The sequence below is a fragment of the Phyllobates terribilis genome, unplaced genomic scaffold (assembly GCF_046119375.1).
Source record: "Phyllobates terribilis strain yellow unplaced genomic scaffold, ASM4611937v1 Scaffold_4__5_contigs__length_816908805, whole genome shotgun sequence".
Classification (NCBI taxonomy): Eukaryota; Metazoa; Chordata; class Amphibia; order Anura; family Dendrobatidae; genus Phyllobates; species Phyllobates terribilis.
Genome location: NW_027362764.1, coordinates 617557176 through 617580062, shown reverse-complemented (window position 1 = coordinate 617580062; position 22887 = coordinate 617557176). Strand labels below are relative to the sequence as shown.

The 22887-nt window shown below is 47.9% G+C and overlaps 1 protein-coding gene across 2 annotated transcripts in view; it reads left to right on the top strand.

The window, feature by feature from the left end:
• TCEA1 (transcription elongation factor A1) overlaps positions 1-22887 on the top strand; it is a 53774-nt gene that overhangs the window by 9624 nt on the left and 21263 nt on the right. Inside the window, exons 3-7 of one of the 2 annotated variants that reach the window (XM_073679298.1) lie at positions 7746-7851; positions 9983-10070; positions 11961-12109; positions 12189-12245; positions 15499-15653. In XM_073679298.1, coding sequence (XP_073535399.1) covers positions 7746-7851; positions 9983-10070; positions 11961-12109; positions 12189-12245; positions 15499-15653 — 555 coding nt within the window. Of the gene's footprint in view, positions 1-7745; positions 7852-9982; positions 10071-11957; positions 12110-12188; positions 12246-15498; positions 15654-22887 lie in introns of both variants that reach the window. The other variant, XM_073679297.1, reaches the window with a different exon arrangement.

Sequence of the window (22887 nt, the reverse complement as noted above, 5' to 3'; positions counted from 1 at the left end):
GTCCCTTGTTGTTCAGGAGCATGGTGCTCCCCTACGCCATGACTTGCTGCTCACCAGGGCATGTGGTGCTCCCCTGCTCCATGGCTTGCTGTTTGCCTGGGCTTGTAGTGTTCTCCTGATTGACCGTTTTACCACTGTCATAGATGCGCCTTTGGCCTGATCAGTGTGCTTTCCAATGTCGCAAACACAGGCAGCGTTGCCTCTGCAGGATCAGAGGCTCTGAAGGGCCCCATCCACGGTCAGCCAGCCTCAGGGCAGCACTTTTATGCTGTATAAAAAAGAGCTTGTACGTGCTGTGCTCCGTGCATAGGAGTCCGGCCACCACTGATGGACCGAGTAGTAAATACATTGCATTGTGAAAGTATTTGGCCCCCTTGAACTTTTCTACCTTTTGCCACATTTCCGGCTTCAAACATAGAGATATAAAATTCTAATTTTTTTTGGGAAGAATCAACAACAAGTGGGACACAATCTTGAAGTGGAACGAAATTTATTGGATATTTTAAACTTTTTTTAAAAAATTAAAAACTGAAAAGTGGGGCGAGCAATATTATTCGACCCCTTTACTTTCAGTGCAGCAAACTCACTCCAGAAGTTCAGTGAGGATTTCTGAATGATCCAATGTTGTCCTAAATCAGGGTTCCCCAACTCCAGTCCTCAAGGCCCACCAACAGGTCATGTTTTCAGGATTTCCTTAGTATTGCACAGGTGATAATTCCATCATCAGCACAGGCAATAGTTACATCACCTGTGCAATACTAAGGAAATCCTGAAAACATGACCTGTTGGTGGGCCTTGAGGACTGGAGTTGGGGAACCCTGTCCTAAATGACTGGTAATGATAAATAGAATCCGCCTGTGTGAGTCAAGTCTCCATATAAATGCACCTGCTCTGTGATAGTCTCAGGGTTCTGTTTCAAGTGCAGAGAGCATCATGAAGACCAAGGAACACACCAGGCAGGTCTGAGATACTGTTGTGGCGAAGTTTAAAGCCGGATTTGGATACAAAAAGATTTCTCAAGTTTTAAACTTCTCAAGGAGCACTGTGCAAGCGATCATATTGAAATGGTAGGAGTATCAGACCACTGCAAATCTACCAAGACCAGGCCGTCCCTCTAAACTTTCACCTCTAATAAGGAGAAGACTGATCAGAGATGCAGCCAAAAGGCCCATGATCACTCTGGATGAACTGCAGAGATCTACAGCTGAGGTGGGAGAGTCTGTCGATAGGACAACAATCAGTCATACACTGCACAAATCTGGCCTTTATGGAAGAGTGGCAAGAAGAAAGCCATTTCTCAAAGATATCCATAAAAAGTCTCATTTGAAGTTTGCCACAAGCCACCTGGGAGACACACCAAACATGTGGAATAAGGTGCTCTGGTCAAATGAAACCAAAATCGAACTTTTTGGCCCTAATGCAAAATGATATGTTTAGTGTAAAAGCCACACAGCTCATCACCTTCAAAACACCATCCCCACTGTCAAACATGGTGGTGGCAGCATCATGGTTTGGGCCTGCTTTTCTTCAGCAGGGACAGGGAAGATGGTTAAAATTGATGGGAAGATGGACGGAGCCAAATACAGGACCATTCTGGAAGAAAACCTGTTGGAGTCTGCAAAAGACCTGAGACTGGGACGGAGATTTATCTTCCAACAAGACAATGATCCCAAACATGAAGCAAAATCTACAATGGAATGGTTCAAAAATAAACATATCCAGGTGTTAGAATGGCCAAGTCAAAGTCCAGACCTGAATCCAATCGAGAATCCGTGGAAAGAGCTGAAAACTGCTGTTCACAAACGCCCTCCATCCAACCTCAATGAGCTCGAGCTGTTTTGCAAGGAAGAACGGGCAAGAATTTCAGCCTCTCGATGTGCAAAACTGATAGAGACATACCCCAAGCGACTTGCTGCTGTAATCACAGCAAAAGGCGGTGCTACAAAGTATTAACTCAAGGGGGCCGAATAATATTGCACGCCCCACTTCTCAGTTTTTAATTTGTTAAAGTTTAAAATATCCAATAAATTTCGTTCCACTTCACGATTGTGTCCCACTTGTTGTTGATTCTTCCCAAAAAAATTAGAATTTTATGTTTGAAGCCAGAAATGTGGCAAAAGGTAGAAAAGTTCAAGGGGGCCAAATACTTTCACAAGGCACTGTAATGGAATTAAAAATACCGCTATCTTTTTAGGGGATTTTTAATAAGTGGTGAATTGCACAATGCAACGTTCCCCATTGTACATGATGAGAAAACCTCTTTTATTCTGGTTTTCGCAGATCCTGCTAAAAGAAACCCTTTTTGTTCTCTAAGGCTGATTGCAAAAACACAACATCCTCTCTAGCCTTATAACATGGCTCCTTTCTGAATGTCTTCATGTCGGCTGTAGCGTCTGGTATCTGTGACTATGTACGTTCAGTAGACAGAATAGCAGAGGTCGCGTGTGGTTATCATGTACAGACTGGGTGACACAAATGTCAATCACTGAATAAGCTGCAAGGACAGTCCTCAGAGATATATACCTGTTCACACATACAGATACATGGATAAGTGGCGAGTGCAGAGGTTACCGATGACTTGAAGCGTTTTGTCTTATACGCCTTCCATGAGAGTATAGAAAACTTTTCAATCATATCATAATGGAGGTTTGTGGCTGCTTTGAATTCTCCATCATTTAAAAATGTAAATGATTAATGTTTCCATTAGACAGTGGAGGGGTATGCAGCTGGAGATTCTCGCTCAGTATCTGAAACATAGAAACAGGTTGCAGCCCACCAAATCTGGTGTCTACTATGGAGCAACAGAGGCCGTTCTCACTGCTGCTTCCGTCATAAAAGCCAGTTACTTTACTGCATATCATAACTGGACATAGCCTAATACTGCCATTTTTTTCTCCACATGTAAGTGATCTGTATTACAGCTCTATAAGCCGCTGTCCTGCAACATGAAAGCAGCTGGACTATTCAGGGCTGTGGAGTCAGTAAGCCAAACCCTTGACTGCTCAATCTCCACAGCCCTGCCTCACTACTGAGCGTGTACATAAAGTGCAGCACAGATTCATCTCACTACTGAGCGTGTACATAAAGTGCAGCACAGATTCATCTCACTACTGAGCGTGTACATAAAGTGCAGCACAGATTCATCTCACTACTGAGCGTGTACATAAAGTGCAGCACAGATTCATCTCACTACTGAGCGTGTACATAAAGTGCAGCACAGATTCATCTCACTGCCTCACTACTGAGCATGTACATAAAGTGCAGCACAGATTCATCTCACTGCCTCACTACTGAGCGTGTACATAAAGTGCAGCACAGATTCATCTCACTGCCTCACTACTGAGCGTGTACATAAAGTGCAGCACAGATTCATCTCACTGCCTCACTACTGAGCATGTACATAAAGTGCAGCACAGATTCATCTCACTGCCTCACTACTGAGCGTGTACATAAAGTGCAGCACAGATTCATCTCACTACTGAGCGTGTACATAAAGTGCAGCACAGATTCATCTCACTGCCTCACTACTGAGCGTGTACATAAAGTGCAGCACAGATTCATCTCACTGCCTCACTACTGAGCGTGTACATAAAGTGCAGCACAGATTCATCTCACTACTGAGCGTGTACATAAAGTGCAGCACAGATTCATCTCACTGCCTCACTACTGAGCGTGTACATAAAGTGCAGCACAGATTCATCTCACTGCCTCACTACTGAGCGTGTACATAAAGTGCAGCACAGATTCATCTCACTGCCTCACTACTGAGCGTGTACATAAAGTGCAGCACAGATTCATCTCACTACTGAGCGTGTACATAAAGTGCAGCACAGATTCATCTCACTACTGAGCGTGTACATAAAGTGCAGCACAGATTCATCTCACTGCCTCACTACTGAGCGTGTACATAAAGTGCAGCACAGATTCATCTCACTACTGAGCGTGTACATAAAGTGCAGCACAGATTCATCTCACTACTGAGCGTGTACATAAAGTGCAGCACAGATTCATCTCACTGCCTCACTACTGAGCATGTACATAAAGTGCAGCACAGATTCATCTCACTACTGAGCGTGTACATAAAGTGCAGCACAGATTCATCTCACTACTGAGCGTGTACATAAAGTGCAGCACAGATTCATCTCACTGCCTCACTACTGAGCGTGTACATAAAGTGCAGCACAGATTCATCTCACTACTGAGCATGTACATAAAGTGCAGCACAGATTCATCTCACTGCCTCACTACTGAGCGTGTACATAAAGTGCAGCACAGATTCATCTCACTACTGAGCGTGTACATAAAGTGCAGCACAGATTCATCTCACTGCCTCACTACTGAGCATGTACATAAAGTGCAGCACAGATTCATCTCACTGCCTCACTACTGAGCATGTACATAAAGTGCAGCACAGATTCATCTCACTACTGAGCGTGTACATAAAGTGCAGCACAGATTCATCTCACTACTGAGCGTGTACATAAAGTACAGCACAGATTCATCTCACTACTGAGCATGTACATAAAGTGCAGCACAGATTCATCTCACTGCCTCACTACTGAGCATGTATATAAAGTGCAGCACAGATTCATCTCACTACTGAGCGTGTACATAAAGTGCAGCACAGATTCATCTCACTACTGAGCGTGTACATAAAGTGCAGCACAGATTCATCTCACTACTGAGCGTGTACATAAAGTGCAGCACAGATTCATCTCACTACTGAGCGTGTACATAAAGTGCAGCACAGATTCATCTCACTACTGAGCGTGTACATAAAGTGCAGCACAGATTCATCTCACTGCCTCACTACTGAGCATGTATATAAAGTGCAGCACAGATTCATCTCACTACTGAGCGTGTACATAAAGTGCAGCACAGATTCATCTCACTGCCTCACTACTGAGCATGTACATAAAGTGCAGCACAGATTCATCTCACTACTGAGCGTGTACATAAAGTGCAGCACAGATTCATCTCACTGCCTCACTACTGAGCATGTATATAAAGTGCAGCACAGATTCATCTCACTACTGAGCGTGTACATAAAGTGCAGCACAGATTCATCTCACTACTGAGCGTGTACATAAAGTGCAGCACAGATTCATCTCACTACTGAGCGTGTACATAAAGTGCAGCACAGATTCATCTCAACTAAAAGCCCAGATCCTTAGATCAGGAACAGAACAGACATTTATAGGACATTTCATAACTTTCCCAAATTCTTATAAAAACATTTACAGCACATCCTGCATTGTACTACTGTACCCAATGTACTATATATTGTCAGTCTGTCCATTTTATTCTGACTCCACAGCCCTGCTCATTTGTGTACACCTTCTTCTGACTTTTTCCTTTTGGGACAGCTGTGGTTAAAGGCTCTTTCCCAATTGAGCAAGTTATCATGTATCTAATCATTAGATTCTAATGCATAACCAATAACCTGCTGAATACTGGGAGTACAACTCCGTCCCGTACATAATGTCATAGCTCCATTCAGACTGGACACTTCCGAGCCCCGTTTTCTGGAGACCCCCACAGTGGACAGGTTGTCGCCTTTCCTGTGGATTGCTGATCACTTTCTCAGATGTGAATGGCTTTTATATGTACAGCAGTGACATATTCTGTAAGTTGCATTCATGATTACATTGTGAACATTGCATCAATGCTGCTTATACTGAAGCGCCCCCACAATGTTTGGTGGGTCATTTTAAAGGTGTTGTTTGGTCCCAGAAGTAAGTGTTATAAAATGGAAACAAAAAGACTTGTGTACCTCTCTCCAGTCCCCCGACCTGGACCTCCCCTACTAGAGCGCTTCTCTGCTAGAGAGCACCAGCCATCTCGGTGCTGGCGAGCAGCCCTGCTGTAAATGCTGCAGTGTTGTGCTGTACCTGCTGGTGGCGATGTTCCTGCTGAAGCCAAAGTTCTAAAGTTTAATGTCAGTCTCTCCTCTCACAGGAGGGTTACGCTGACCTCCATTGTGAGAATTAACTATATAATTGGGATACTCAGCGGCCCATAATGCATATTGCCCCTCCTTCATCTGGGTAAATATCCGCCACATGTATAGGCCCCCCTTTACAGCAATTAGCGTGGGGGACGCATGTGATCGTGGCACCCTATATACCCCATTCTTTCTCTGTGTGTTTTGAGGCATTAGTTTAAGAAGGGTAATATTTAGTAGACTTAACTTTTTTTTTTTTTTCCCCTCCTATAATTCACCTCGGGTTAATGTTTTGGTATGTGCCGCCAATCTGCAGATCGGGCAGTTTTGGACAGCAGACGTGATTGGCAGAAGGTGTTTAGGCGGGAATCCGAGAATGATCTGCGCCTGTGCTCATGTCGGAGGTGTCAGTGCCAGCCGGTGATCAGATCGCCCGCCATCCCTTGGATATTTTGTTAGCCAGGTGTTCTTTAGTTGGGTGGTCGCTCAGCTGGGTGGTCGCTCAGCTGGGTGGACACCCTCTGAATTGTAAGTTTGGGCACACTTAACCCCTTCATCACCTTGGCATTTTTCATTTCTGGTTTCTGCTCCCCTTGTTCCCAGAGCCATAACTTCTTTTTTTTTCCACGTCAAAATGGCCGTGTGAGGGCTTGTTTTTTTGCAGGATGAGTTGTACTTTTTATTGACACCATTGTTTTTACCACATAGTGTACTGGAAAACAGGAAAACAATTCCAGGTGCTGTGAAATTGCAAAAAAAAGTACATTTTTTTTTTTTTATTTTTTTTTAACCATGTTCACTAAATGCTAAAACTGACCAGCCGTTTTGATTGTTCATGTCATTACGAGTTTGCAGATACCTAAGAAAATGCAAAATTTGTTTAAAAACAAACCCCCAAAAAAGGCGCCATTTTCTGAGACCCATAGCGTCTCCATTTTTCTGGATCTGCCTAGCTGACGTTTTTATTGATACCATTTTGTGATAGATACATTGTTTTGATCACCCGTTATTGCATTATATTGCGATGTTACGGCTACCCAAAAAAACGTAATTCTGGCATTTTTGATTATTTTTTTCTCATTTACCGATCAGATTAATTCTTTAGATTTTGATCGGGTGTTTCTGAATGCCGCGATACCAAATAAGTGGTTTTTTTTTATTGTGGTTTTTATTTATTTTGAATAGGGCAAAAGTGGTGTGATTTGAAACTTTGTAAAGAAAATGGAAAAAAAATTGTAAACTTTTTTTATTTTATTTTTTACACCTTTTTACCTGCTTCAATAGTCTCCATAGGAGACTTGAAGCTTCGATCGTCTGATTGCTTGTGCTACACATAGCAGCACATCAGCCCCTGGCACAGGGGGGGAGGTCTCCTGCTGACCCTTGGTTATCATGCCAACCCATCGGTGCCCCGCGATCATGTGACAGGGGCGCTGATGAGCAGAGTTAGTGATGCGCTTTTGGCGCGCTCATGTTAAATGCCGCTATCACAGATTGATAGCGGCACTTAACATGTTAACAGCCGCAGGTGGATCGCAATTCCACCTGCGGCTGTTAGGGGCACATGACAGCTGATCAGATCAGCTGTCATGTGCCTGAAAAGAGATATATTATATAGCGCCATTATTTCTGCAGCATGTCTTGGTGTCGGCTGCCAGACCTTGTGCCTGGTGCGCAGCCGTCTGATGGTGCTGGGACTTGTCTTAACTCTGAAGTTTCATGGTGTAAACATTGTGGCTTATTTTTAGCAATGTTAACCCTTACATTGTTTACAAAGTATTTTTCATTTTATCTCCAATAGTCTACCCGAATAGGAATGTCTGTAAACGCCATCCGAAAACAAAGCTCCGATGACGACGTGACCTCACTAGCCAAATCGCTCATCAAGTCCTGGAAAAAACTACTCGGTAACGGAGTCCTGATTGTATCTTTAGCTTATTTCATCATGTATTTCTGGAGCACTTTCTGTGCGGCCATACATTCACCATAAGGAATGGCAAATTCAGTCTGGTCTAGGCATGACCTGCTGTACGGCTCACACTCGTGTGCGTTTAGCTCCAATAGTATCTGGTCTACCGTGTGGTGTTTTTTAACCATTTGTGCCCAGTTGACAGCAGGTAGATGTTGACAAATTTGTCAAAAAGGCCCATGTAGTCATTGATTTGTCGTTACATAACAGTGGGTTTTTCCTTGCCACCCTGTGGACCATTAATGTCCGCAGATGAGGTACATTTACTGACCTGTGTCATCTACTCAGGCCGAGCGCGCTTCTGATCTGATGGCGGTGTGCTCAGGCCGAGCGCGCTTCTGATCTGATGGCGGTGTGCTCAGGCCGAGCGCGCTTCTGATCTGATAGCGGTGTGCTCAGGCCGAGCGCGCTTCTGATCTGATAGCGGTGTGCTCAGGCCGAGCGCGCTTCTGATCTTATAGCGGTGTGCTCAGGCCGAGCGCGCTTCTGATCTGATAGCGGTGTGCTCAGGCCGAGCGCGCTTCTGATCTGATGGCGGTGTGCTCAGGCCGAGCGCGCTTCTGATCTGATGGCGGTGTGCTCAGGCCGAGCGCGCTTCTGATCTGATAGCGGTGTGCTCAGGCCGAGCGCGCTTCTGATCTGATAGCGGTGTGCTCAGGCCGAGCGCGCTTCTGATCTGATGGGCGGTGTGCTCAGGCCGAGCGCGCTTCTGATCTGATGGGCGGTGTGCTCAGGCCGAGCGCGCTTCTGATCTGATAGCGGTGTGCTCAGGCCGAGCGCGCTTCTGATCTGATAGCGGTGTGCTCAGGCCGAGCGCGCTTCTGATCTGATAGCGGTGTGCTCAGGCCGAGCGCGCTTCTGATCTGATAGCGGTGTGCTCAGGCCGAGCGCGCTTCTGATCTGATAGCGGTGTGCTCAGGCCGAGCGCGCTTCTGATCTGATGGGCGGTGTGCTCAGGCCGAGCGCGCTTCTGATCTGATGGGCGGTGTGCTCAGGCCGAGCGCGCTTCTGATCTGATGGGCGGTGTGCTCAGGCCGAGCGCGCTTCTGATCTGATGGGCGGTGTGCTCAGGCCAAGCGCGCTTCTGATCTGATGGGCGGTGTGCTCAGGCCGAGCGCGCTTCTGATCTGATGGGCGGTGTGCTCAGGCCGAGCGCGCTTCTGATCTGATGGGCGGTGCGCTCAGGCCGAGCGCGCTTCTGATCTGATGGGCGGTGCGCTCAGGCCGAGCGCGCTTCTGATCTGATGGGCACAGAACAATAGATAATAGATCTTCCTGTGCCTATAAGCAATCATTGTTCTCGAAAGCACGTGTCCTGCTTACACAGGATTGATGTGCTACTGAGAACGAGCAAGCTTAAAAATCATTTTGCCCGATTTTTAAATGAGCGTTTTGCGTGTTCATGGGGGGTGATTGGCAGCCAGTTCAGACAGGCTGGTTATCCCTAAATGAGCGTTCTTGGGAACACTCGTTCCCGATAATCGTCCAGTGTAAATGCTTGGTAAGTCAGTACATTGGCAGAGGCTTTATCTGGTTGTCTCATTAGAGATAAACAGATAAGAGGGATAAAAGCAGCTGCTGGGATTCAGCTCGTCGCCCTGGGTCTTGCTTCCTTCAAGCATCTGATTTTGTCAAGGGGCAACTGAGGCCAGACATCTGCCGGAAAAATCTGATCCAAGTATTTGGCGGTCACTCAGACAAGGACAGCCAGGGTGTGACACAATGAGAGCTGATTGTACAGGACCACTGCGTTCTGGCCGAACGGGTGTTTGGAGTAGGGGGACCCCTGTACAGTATGATCGTTATAAACACATAGGACTTATAGGGGTTGCCTTCAAGAGACATGGGTTATTGCCAGCCATAATATGCTCTAATGGCTGTTTTTCATGAATAGACTGATGGAGAAATTATTTGCATGATGTTGTCTTTTTTTCCTTCTGCTTAGATTTGTTATGTACTCTTAGTGATGTTTTATGCCTTTCATCTTCTTGGTTTGTGGTGAAATGCATTTTGTTATAGCTGTGTTTTTTTGTTTTTTTTTGTGTTTTTTTTTTTCACTCCTTATCTAGATGGCCCATCCTCTGAAAAAGAAACGGAGGAAAAGAAAAAGGAGCAGCCCCCTCCTGCCCAAAACAGTCCTGAAGCAAAGGAAGAGAGGTATTCTGCCAGTGTTTTATGCAGAGTTATATCCAAGATTAACATTAAAGGGATTTTTAGGCAAAACCTTATATAGTAATTGGAAGCGCGCGCTGCTCTCTCCGTTCGGTGGAGTGACCTGGGTGCGCGCTCTGCTCCCTCCGTTCGGTGGAGTGACCTGGGTGCGCGCTCTGCTCCCTCCGTTCGGTGGAGTGACCTGGGTGCGCGCTCTGCTCCCTCCGTTCGGTGGAGCCGCCTGGCTGCGCGCTCTGCTCCCTCCCTTCGGTGGAGCCGCCTGGCTGCGCGCTCTGCTCCCTCCCTTCGGTGGAGCCGCCTGGCTGCGCGCTCTGCTCCCTCCCTTCGGTGGAGCCGCCTGGCTGCGCGCTCTGCTCCCTCCCTTCGGTGGAGCCGCCTGGCTGCGCGCTCTGCTCCCTCCCTTCGGTGGAGCCGCCTGGCTGCGCGCTCTGCTCCCTCCCTTCGGTGGAGCCGCCTGGCTGCGCGCTCTGCTCCCTCCCTTCGGTGGAGCCGCCTGGCTGCGCGCTCTGCTCCCCCCCTTCGGTGGAGCGGCCTGGCTGCGCGCTCTGCTCCCCCCCTTCGGTGGAGCGGCCTGGCTGCGCGCTCTGCTCCCTCCCTTCGGTGGAGCGGCCTGGCTGCGCGCTCTGCTCCCTCCCTTCGGTGGAGCGGCCTGGCTGCGCGCTCTGCTCCCTCCCTTCGGTGGAGCGGCCTGGCTGCGCGCTCTGCTCCCTCCCTTCGGTGGAGCGGCCTGGCTGCGCGCTCTGCTCCCTCCCTTCGGTGGAGCGGCCTGGCTGCGCGCTCTGCTCCCTCCCTTCGGTGGAGCCGCCTGGCTGCGCGCTCTGCTCCCTCCCTTCGGTGGAGCCGCCTGGCTGCGCGCTCTGCTCCCTCCCTTCGGTGGAGCCGCCTGGCTGCGCGCTCTGCTCCCTCCCTTCGGTGGAGCGGCCTGGCTGCGCGCTCTGCTCCCTCCCTTCGGTGGAGCGGCCTGGCTGCGCGCTCTGCTCCCTCCCTTCGGTGGAGCGGCCTGGCTGCGCGCTCTGCTCCCTCCCTTCGGTGGAGCGGCCTGGCTGCGCGCTCTGCTCCCTCCCTTCGGTGGAGCGGCCTGGCTGCGCGCTCTGCTCCCTCCCTTCGGTGGAGCGGCCTGGCTGCGCGCTCTGCTCCCTCCCTTCGGTGGAGCGGCCTGGCTGCGCGCTCTGCTCCCTCCCTTCGGTGGAGCGGCCTGGCTGCGCGCGTTCCGTTCATTGTTTACATCTGGCTGCTGTCCAGAGCTGCAACTAATCTAATATTGATTACCTATTATGGGGGTAGGTCATCAAATATCATTAGCGTGGACAACCCCTTTAAAGAGAGGGCAATGATTGGGTAAACACGATTATCACTGTCAAGTCCTGAAATTTTTTTTTTTTATGCTTTTTCAACTAATGCATGTATAAGCAGATGGGACAGGTCATGTCTAACTGTCCCTACTTTTTCCTCCTCACCTAGACAGGCAATTCTGCCTTTTTGAAGGTTATCGCCTTAATAGGGGCACCCCACTTCTCAGAGGTCACCCCTAATTAACAGTTGTGCAGTACTTGCATATGTCAGTAAGTTATATTCCACTTATACATGGTCTGTCTCAGTCAGGGGACTATTGAGTAGCACTGGCTCCCCATTATGGGGGGAGATACACGGGGGTCATGCACAATGGTTGGCCACCAAGTGTATTTTGAGGCCTGAAACCCAATAATATGTTCATTAATGCCTTGTGATCATTTCTTGAGGAAATTGAATGACCTGGTAAATGTCGGGAAATTTTTATGTAGAAATACATAGTAACATTTTTCAGTGGACTGTCATGATATGCTCAGAAGTAGTAGACATGACAGGTAACGCTTTTGTTACTACTACCCCCAGCAGCAGTTCCAGTAGTAGTTCCAGCGGACGGAAAGAAGATTGCGCTGCCCCATCTGATAGCTTCCTTACGTCTTTTCCCCGAGCTCCCAGCACTTCGGACCCAGTCAGAATCAAATGTAGAGAGTTACTTTCTACTGCTCTCAAAACAGGGGGTGAGTACAGAGTATATATTGTGTATTCTTTGTGCCATGTACATTGTTCAGATGGTTTTGACCACGATTCTCTTTACAGATGACTACATTACTATTGGAGCGGATGATGAAGAGCTTGGAGCTCAGATTGAAGAAGATATCCTTTGTCATTGCAGTAATATGTCCGTGTATGACGCAGTAATTGGCGACATTAGCGTTAGGATGGAGATTTTATTTCTGTAAATAAGTCACTATATCTGTAGTGATGATACGTGATGTAACTGCTCCCGTTCTGCTTTACAGCCTGAGGGTTTGTTTCTAAACCTCTATCTATTCATAATGTGATCACTCTTCCTGTTCCCCTCTGACATCAGCTGGGTACAAGTGTTCAGGGGTCATCCGGCTCCTGTCACTTCTGTATCGGAGGGTGAGCAGCGATCGGCGAGGTCACGTCTACCGGTATCTGCCAGCTTTTGGGCACCAGCAGGTATCACACACCTGTCCTGTTTGGGCAATGATTGCTATACTTCAGTCACACATTTGGAACATAATTTTGAAATTTCCCTGTTTTCCACTGCTCTTCTCTTGCTAACAATTTTTAAAAGAGAGTGATGCTTAAAGCAAACTTATCTTATGTGGGACAAACCTGGTGATAAGACCAGAACCTTTCAGCCCTGATATACAGCATTCTATAATGTTGTATATACAGTGGTGGCCAAAAGTATTGGCACCCCTGCAATTCTGTCAGATAATACTCAGTTTCTTCCTCAAAATGATTGCAATCACAAATTCTTTGGTATTATCTTCATTTAATTTGCTTGCAAGGAAAAAACACAAAAGAGAATGAAGCAAAAATCAAATCATTGATCATTTCACACAAAACTCCAAAAATGGGCCAGACAAAAGTATTGGCACCCTCAGCCTAATACTTGGTTGCACAACCTTTAGCCAAAATAACTGCGAACAACCGCTTCCGGTAACCATCAATGAGTTTCTTACAATGCTCTGCTGGAATTGTAGACCATTCTTCTTTGGCAAACTGCTCCAGGTCCCTGATATTTGAAGGGTGCCTTCTCCAAACTGCCATTTTGAGATCTCTCCACAGGTGTTCTATGGGATTCAGGTCTGGACTCATTGCTGGCCAACTTAGAAGTCTCCAGTGCTTTCTCTCAAATCATTTTATAGTGCTTTTGGAAGTGTGTTTTGGGTCATTGTCCTGCTGGAAGACCCATGACCTCTGAGGGAGACCCAGCTTTCTCACACTGGGCCCTACATTATGCTGCAAAATTTGTTGGTAGTCTTCAGACTTCATAATGCCATGCACACGGTCAATCAGTCCAGTGCCAGAGGCAGCAAAGCAACCCCAAAACATCAGGGAACCTCCGCCATGTTTGACCGTAGGGACAGTGTTCTTTTCTTTGAATGCCTTTTTTTTTTCCTGTACACTCTATGTTGATGCTTTTTCCCAAAAAGCTCTACTTTTGTCTCATCTGACCAGAGAACATTCTTCCAAAACGTTTTAGGCTTTCTCAGGTAAGTTTTGGCAAACTCCAGCCTGGCTTTTTTATGTCTCGGGGTAAGAAGTGGGGTCTTCCTGGGTATCCTACCATACAGTCCCTTTTCATTCAGACGCCGACGGATAGTACGGGTTGACACTGTTGTACCCTCGGACTGCAGGGCAGCTTGAACTTGTTTGGATGTTATTCGAGGTTCTTTATCCACCATCCGCACAATCTTGCGTTGAAATCTCTCGTCAATTTTTCTTTTCCGTCCACATCTAGGGAGGTTAGCCACAGTGTCATGGGCTTTAAACTTCTTGATGACACTGCGCACGGAAGACACAGGAACATTCAGGTCTTTGGAGATGGACTTGTAGCCTTGAGATTGCTCATGCTTCCTCACAATTTGGTTTCTCAAGTCCTCAGACAGTTCTTTGGTCTTCTTTCTTTTCTACATGCTCAATGTGGTACACACAAGGACACAGGACAGAGGTTGAGTCAACTTTAATCCATGTTAACTAGCTGCAAGTGTGATTTAGTTATTGCCAACACCTGTTAGGTGCCACAGGTAAGTTACAGGTGCTGTTAATTACACGAATTAGAGAAGCATCACATGATTTTTCAAAGGGTGCCAATACTTTTGTCCACCCCCTTTTTTTTAGGTTTGGTGTGGAATTGTATCCAATTTGCCTTTAGGACAATTCTTTTTGTGTTTTTTCATTGAAGACAAATTAAATGAAGATAATACCAAAGAATTTGTGATTGCAATCATTTTCAGGAAGAAACTGAGTATTATCTGACAGAATTGCAGGGGTGCCAATACTTTTGGCCAGCACTGTATGCCCCGAACCCGGCCTGCAAGACGAGAATAATTAAGTTTTATTAAATTCACCTGCGGCGCGGTCCGGTCTGAGGGGTGTCGCTCATCCTTGTCGGACGTCTCCTTTCTTCTTGCGATGCCGTCCTCCTCCTTGCTTCCTGTGGATGACTCGTCTCGTACGTCCGCCTCCTGTGCAGATGTACTTCTCTGCAGAGTATACTACTGCAGTGCACATGCGCCGGGGCTCTTTGACCTATTCCGGCACATGCGCACTGCAGTACTTTGCCCTGCCTCCGACAGGGCATAGGAGTACACCTGTGCAGGAGTGCAATGCTGGGGAGACTGTGTGGATGACGTAGGACACATCATCCTCATGAAGCAAAAAGGGAGGCGCTGGATCAAGACGAGCGACACCCCTCGGACCAGACCGCCATGTAGGTGAGTATTTTATAAAAGGTGTTTTTCTTGTCTTGCAGGCCGGATTGGGGGCATATATACAGCATTATAGAATGCTGTACATGAGGGCTGAAAGGTGGTGGGCTTACTTCATATGGGGCAAACCTGGTGAAAGGCTCCCTTTTAAAGGGAGAGTGAAGAACCTGACAAAATTGGCATAATTTTAATCCAAAAATTGTCATAAATTTTATATAATATATACCAAGTATGATCTAATATTCTGGCACACAGGAGCCTAGAAATGTGCCAAATATAGTAAGAATCATGAACTTGGGCGTCATCTTCCGCCACTAAGCATCATATTAAGACTGGCATATGGGACACTGGTATATGAGGGTAATAAATTCCCTGCATCGGGTGCTGACCTTTGCCATGTCGGTCTGTACTTTCTCAAGGCTTCTCCTGCAGGTGTTCTGTGTGGCTTCATGTTTATGCACTGCTACTATTTGACATCCATGGTTTTTGTCCCCACTGCTAAGCATATCTTGTCTTCCGCATACACAGGTGAGCACATGACTTGTAGCCCTTTAGGCCTGGTTAGCCCTTGCCAGGTGCCACCTGCCCTACACTTAGCTTAGTTCCTAGGATACATATGTTTGCACTACATTTGTGGTTTTTACTTGACTCCTCTGCACCCGCTTTCCAAGAATTTAAAAACACAGACGCAAAATACAAGAACAGAGTGCGAAGTCGAATTGCCAACTTGAAGGATGCAAAAAATCCCAACTTGAGGCGAAACGTGCTTTGCGGCAACATCGCCCCAGATGTGTTTGCCAGGATGTCGGCGGAGGTGAGTAGCTGGGCTCCTGTATGGGAAGGAAGGTGACTATGTGCTTGTTATAGAGTCTTAGATCACTTACTGACTCGGGTCACTTGGACCCCTAACACAGAACATTGTTTTCCCTGGAGTCTTGTACTTTCTCTACCATGGGGGGATTGATGTAAGGATCACACCAACTGGATTAATGAGGAAAGGTGTTTTTTGTAGAGATTTCTTTCTTGTACCCAAAGCACATCACATGTAATTTACTTCTAATTACTCACGTAGTAGCAGATTTTACTCAGATTTTCTGCAGCAATTCCCTGCATTGGTCACATGCTGATTTTGTTCTCCTCCTATACCGTGTGAAGTGTCAATTTGTAATGAACATCTGCAGAAAGAAGTGACAAGATGCGGATTAAGGCTGTGTGCCCACGATGCGTTTTTGGTGCGTATTTTGGTGCTCCAGAAACGCATTGCATACCTTATCCCATGACTTCCTATGACATTCTGCAAGTTCTGTGCATATGATCCATATTTTTTCTGCCCAGATTTTACTCGCAGAAAAAGTACGGACATGACCAATTCTTCTACGTTTCTGCATGCGTATTTGCCTATACAATGCATTGGAAAAACGCATGCAAATACGCGTAAAAAACGCATGCGTTTTTTCTCTTTCCCCATGACGGCACCACGGAGAGAGGGGATCCGCCCTTCAAGGACAGGAAACCTACAGATAAAAAGGGCGGCACCTCTCTCCCGCATCAGTTGGTTTCCTGTCCTTGACAGGGACCTACGGATGAAATCCTGAAGAAAGAAGAAAGAAGATTTTACTTACCAGGCCCGACCAGTCCGGCTCAGGCAGCGGGGGTTCCCTGCCTCGGCTGGTGCGGTGTCCTGAAGCGCCACAGCTGGGGTCAGCGGGCCTCTAGGGTGGCAGGGAGACGCGAAGCAAGCCGCGGTCTCCTGTGGCGTCGGGCCCAGGCGGTAAGTATAGAAGGCTCAGGGCTCGGGTTGGCCTGAGCCCTGGGTCAGGGTCTGGGCCTTGTGCAGCGCGCGCCCCGCATGCTTGCCGGATAGCGATTCGGCGTTTGGGCGGGTACGCGCGCTCACCGACGCTCCCCCTCGCGCGCCGGAAGTGACGCGGCCGCAGGAGCGGCGAATTCAAACGCGCGCGCGGGAAAGGCCTAACATGGAGGACACAGCGGTGTCCTGGCCAGAAGGGGGCGCTCCCCACAGCGGTGTTGGAGGGGGAGGGGGCGGTCATCTGCATAGCTTAAATTGCCAGGGAAGCAAAGGGAAAATGCTTCCTGGCATACGTGAAAATCAGCAGTATGAGTGACCAGGAGCCCCAGGAGGTGCAGTCCCTGCGCCCCCACTCACCATCTCCATCACCATCGCCTCAGAGGAAACGCACGAAAGGACCCTCCAGCGGCCCTCCGCGTCAACATAATCAAGGTGACGGAGGAAGCGGTCGGTCCGGCAGGTCTTCTCAGCGTGGCAAAGATTCCGGCACGGCATCAGCCTCGGCGAAAGACCCAGCTACCAGAGCAGGTTCCTCTTCGAATGCGGTATTCCCTCTCTCTCTTTCGTATAGGCGGTAAGTGATCTTCGTGAAAGTTCACTTGTAATTTGGACCCTCCCCCCTCTCTTTTCTTCTTAGGGAAGGAAGAGCACGGGGAAGTTTAAAAACAGGGCCTGCGCACTTTGCGCAGCAGATCTACCCACCACATGGCAAAAGAGACTATGTAGCTCATGCATCGAGCAAACCATCTGTGAGGAGACCCCTAAGTTTGCTACCGAGCTCAGATCCCTGATAAAATCGCAAGTCGAAGATACCTTCAAATCCCCCCAAAAGGGGGGGAAGAAGCATAAAAAAACTAGGCACCTTTCCCCGGAGTCAGAGTCTAGTAAATCAGATGAGGAAGTTGCGGGGTCTGAATCATCCTGTTCATCATCTGCTTCCTCATCTTCAGAGGATGGTGGTCGTAACTGTTTCCCTATAGACGGAACAGATAGCTTAATCAAAGCAGTTAGGGCCACCATGGGGTTTGTAGACCCTCATCCCAAAAAGTCCATCCAAGACATAATGTTCAGTGGCTTAGGTCAGAAAAGAAAGAGATCCTTCCCTCTTAATGATCAGGTTCACGACCTGATTAAGAGAGAATGGAAGAAGCCAGAGAGAAAAGGGTTGTTGACCCCAAAAAGGAAATACCCCTTTGAGGACCCTGTATGCTTTTTCTCTAATAAAGCGCCAAAAATTGACGTGGCGGTAGCCAAAGCCTCTAAAAAATATTCCCTGCCGTTTGAATACATGGGGGTAATTAAAGACCCTATGGACAAAAAAGCGGACTCCTTTCTGAAAGGAGCCTGGGAAGCGGCAGGGGGGGGGTTAAAACCGGCAGTGGCAGCCACTTGCACAGCCAGATCCTTGATAGTTTGGCTGGACCAGCTGCAATCTCAGCTAAAAGACAAGGCTTCAAGGGAGGATATTATAGGGACCATCCCTGTGATGAAAGGCGCAGCGGCTTTTCTGGCAGACGCCTCAGCCGACTCCGTCAGACTGGCAGCCAGAGCAGGGAGTTTTTCAAATGCAGCTAGACGGGCCCTATGGCTCAAATGCTGGCCAGGCGACCTCCAAACGAAATCCAAACTGTGCTCCATCCCGTGTGAAGGGGAATTTTTGTTCGGACCTACCCTGGATGACATCCTGGATAAAGCCGGGGATGACAAAAAACGATTCCCGGTCCTCTCCGATTCATCATTCAGGAAGGGTTTTCGGAGCAAAAAATTCATGCGAAAGAGGCCCCCCAAAGATCAGGACAGGTGGGAAGATAGGAGACAGAAGAAAGCCAAGGGGCTTATGTTCAACAGGCCCCTTAGTGACAGCAAGAAGCCCGCCCAATGAAACGCAGCCCCAGGTGGGGGGAAGGCTGCTCCATTTCCTCTCAGCCTGGGAAAAGATTTCAAATGTGGGCTGGATTTTGGGCCTGATAAGATCTGGGCTAAAACTCCAGTTCCTCTCCACTCCCCGAGGAAAATTCACAGTAACCCCCGTAAGGTCCTCAGTTGGCTCTAGAACAGGAAGTCCTAGACCTAGTGGACAGAGCAGTCCTGCAGGAGGTCCCAGCTCAGGAGGCAGGCGAGGGGTTTTACTCCCCACTATTCCTCAGGAGAAAACCGGATGGTACACTCAGGACTATCGTGAACCTGAAGAAATTAAACAAGTTTCTAAATATACAACCTTTCAAGATGGAGTCAATAAAAACTTGTGTGAAATTACTGTTTCCAGGCTGTTTCATGACGGTCTTAGACCTAAAAGACGCCTACTATCATGTCCCCATTCACAGGGACTACCAGAAATTCCTGAGGGTAGCCATACCAATAAGGGGCACAATCAGACACTTCCAGTATGGGGCCCTTCCCTTCGGGTTAGCAATAGCCCCCAGAGTCTTCACGAAAGTGATGTCGGAAGTCATGGCTCATCTGAGGGAGAGGAACATCCTGATGGTCCCATACCTGGACGATCTACTGGTTATAGGCAACTCGTTCAGCCACTGCAAAGACCAGCTAGTAGTAGTCATGGATTCTTTGACAAGTTTGGGATGGCTTCTAAATCTAAAAAAATCCAGAGTGGAGCCAGTTCAGCTACAGGAATACTTAGGTATCCTGTTAGATTCAAGAAGTCAGGAATGCAGTCTTCCGGAAGAGAAAGTCCAAAATATGATAGCCCGTGTGTCCTATGTGAGGAAGCATCCGGTTATGACACTAAGGGGAGCAATGTCCCTCCTCTTTTCTATGACTGCCTGCATCCCGGGTGTCCGCTGGGCTCAGTTGCACACCAGGGTCTTACAATGGGAGATTTTGAGGGCGGAAAAATCTCTAAGAGGGCACTTAGAAGGGCGACTGACCTTATCCTCAAAAACTTTACTTTCCCTAACATGGTGGACAAAGAAAGAAAATCTAGGCAGGGGCGTCCCATGGACAATACCGTCACCCCAGATTCTGACGACAGATGCAAGCCCCAGGGGGTGGGGGGCTCATCTAGACGACCGAGTGGCTCAGGGAGTCTGGGCAAAGGGGGTGGAAAGTTCTTCCTCCAACATGAAAGAACTTCTGGCGGTGAAGTATGGCCTCTTGGAATTTCTAAACGTGTTAAAGGGTTACCACGTGAGAGTATTCTCGGACAACCGAGTAGTGGTGGCATATTTAAATCACCAGGGGGGTACCCGGTCCATCTCCCTTCTTCAGGCGTCAAGCTCCATCCTCCACGTAGCAGAGAGGAATCTAGAGTCCTTATCAGCTCTGCACATAAAAGGGTCAATGAACGTCACGGCGGACTTCCTAAGCCGTACCCAGTTGAGACAGGGCGAATGGGAGTTGAACCAGCTGGTGTTCAAAAAAATCATGAGGGCTTGGGGAATCCCATGTATAGAACTATTCGCCAACTGGAAAAACAAAAAGGTGGACACGTTTTGCTCGATCGACCCCAGGGGGAACCCAGTAGCACTAGACGCTTTTTTGATTCCATGGGGCCACCAGCTAGTATATGCCTTTCCTCCGATTGCTCTCATTCCGGCAGTTCTGAGGAAGATCAGGGAAGACGAGGCGAATGCGATCCTGATCGCCCCTTTCTGGCCAAGAAGGCCTTGGTTTTCCTGGCTGAGGATCATGTCCGTCTCCGACCCCTGGGTCCTTCCGGAAGTTCCGGACCTGCTGTCTCAGGGTCCAGTACTACACCCGCAGGTAACAAACCTGCACTTGACAGCTTGGAATTTGAGAGGTCACTCCTTGAGGGATAAAGGGTTTTCCCCCAATCTAATCTCTACCTTGCTGCAGAGTAGGAAACCTGTAACTACTAGGCTCTACGGGAAAACTTGGAAGAAATTCCTTTCCTTTGCAGGTACGGATATAGTAGGGGAGGCCCCCGTGGTTACCATCCTGGAGTTCCTTCAGAAGGGGTTGGAACTGGGGTTGGCCACGAGCACGCTGAAGGTTCAGGTGGCAGCTCTGGGAGCCCTGTATAACTGCAACCTGGCAAGGGATAGATGGGTCTCCAGGTTCATCAGAGCATCTCATAGATCCAGGCCCATCCCCTCCCGGAAGGCTCCTCCGTGGGATTTAAATCTTGTTCTTTCAGCCCTGACCAGAGGCCCCTTTGAACCTCTAGGGGAAGCATCCCTTAAAATCTTGCCCCTTAAGACGTCCCTTCTGGTAGCCCTCACCTCGGCTCGCCGCATTAGTGATATCCAAGCACTATCCGCAGGACCCCCTTTTACACAAATACTAGACGACAGAGTGACGCTTAGGACCGACCCTGCGTACCTTCCTAAGGTGGGATCCCTTTTTCACAGGTCACAGGAGGTTACCCTCCCTTCCTTCTGCGCAGCCCCAAAAAACAAGGGGGAAGAGGCCCTTCACACCTTGGACGTCAGGAGGTGCATTATGCAATATTTAGAGGCCACACGGGAGTGTAGGAAGGACAGGGCTCTTTTTGTGTGCTTCCAGGGATCTCGGAAGGGACAGAAAGCTTCCAAAGGAACCCTGGCAAGGTGGATAAGGGAAGCCATTTCCCTGGCTTATTCCTCAAGCGGGGAAACAGCGCCGGTGGGCTTAAGGGCGCACTCGACAAGGGCAGTGGCAGCCTCCTGGGCGGAGAAGGCCGGAGCTTCAATCGAACAGATATGTAGAGCGGCGACCTGGTCTTCTCCCTCCACGTTCTTTAAACACTACCGGCTGGATCTAACATCGTCTTCAGATCTTACCTTTGGCAGAAGGGTTCTGGAAGCGGTGGTCCCTCCCTAATCTTCACTGCTCTGCAATCTCTCCGTGGTGCCGTCATGGGGAAAGAGAAAGAGTAGTTACTTACCGGTAACGAAATTTCTCGGAACCCATGACTGCACCCGTACATTCCCTCCCCTTTTTTCTTACACATGGGTGTGCACAATCGTTACTACCTGTTGTTTAGTCACAGGGTGTGTCTGAAAAAAAAAATAAATAAAATATATATATATATATATATATATATATATATATATATATATATATATATATATATATATATATATATATATATATATATATATATATATATATATATATATATATATATATATATGTGTGTGTGTGTGTATATATATATATATATATATATATATATATATATATATATAATATAGTATAATATAATATAGTATATATAATAAAAATGCCATATTTGGTGTTACTAACCTGGCAGTCCTCTCGGTGCTCTGTAAACCAACTGATGCGGGAGAGAGGTGCCGCCCTTTTTATCTGTAGGTTTCCTGTCCTTGAAGGGCGGATCCCCTCTCTCCGTGGTGCCGTCATGGGTTCCGAGAAATTTCGTTACCGGTAAGTAACTACTCTTTTGCCAAGGAGATGCAGAAATGCTCAGGAAAATTTCTGCATCATGGGCACATAGCCTTAAAAATTTGTCTTGTAGATCGATTTACAAGCCAGGAAAATAACCGCAATATGTAAATAGATTTTTAACCCCTTAACGATCGCCGTAACGCATTTTTACAGCGGCAGTTAAGGGTACTTATTCCTCAGCGCCGTGAATATGCTTCTCTGATGAATAAGGCTGTAGCGCCCCCCAGAGTCGGAAATTCTCCGGGGTCTCGGCTATCGGGATTTTTCTGGTCCCCGATCATGTGATCGCCGTTATTCACCGGAAAAAAAAGTGTGCCCGTGGTTACAATCATTTCTCTCTCCTCTGATATGATATACATGTCAGAGGAGAGAGAAATTAAGCAACCCGGTACCTCTGCCGTCCCCTGATCTTCCCCCGGCCCTCCGGCATCTTGCCGTAGAAAAAAAATGGTGGGCACAGTGCACCCGCTAAGATCTGCCAGCCGATCCCCTGCAACAACTGGGAATTTTCCCTATTGGTTCCTTTTGATCACTGTGATAAACGCTATCACAGTGATCAAAATTAAAAGAATAGTAAATCAAAACCCTGCGCATGTGGTGTGACACTGCAGCGGTGACTGCGAGATACATTGACTGCGCCAGGGGCCACAGGTCACAAAGCGTGCCCACTGAATCTGGTAATCACACAGCCTCAGTGCACGCACCGGACCAGCGGCCCGACATGTGCAAATGCGCATGCGCCCCTCAAACCCAGCACTTGCCAGGAGCAGTATTCAAATGTCATGGGCGGCACCAGCACTATCTGAACGCGGCGGCCGCCCATGACTGAATCTGAGAATCACACCCTTATGACTGAATACGAGCTTGTAAG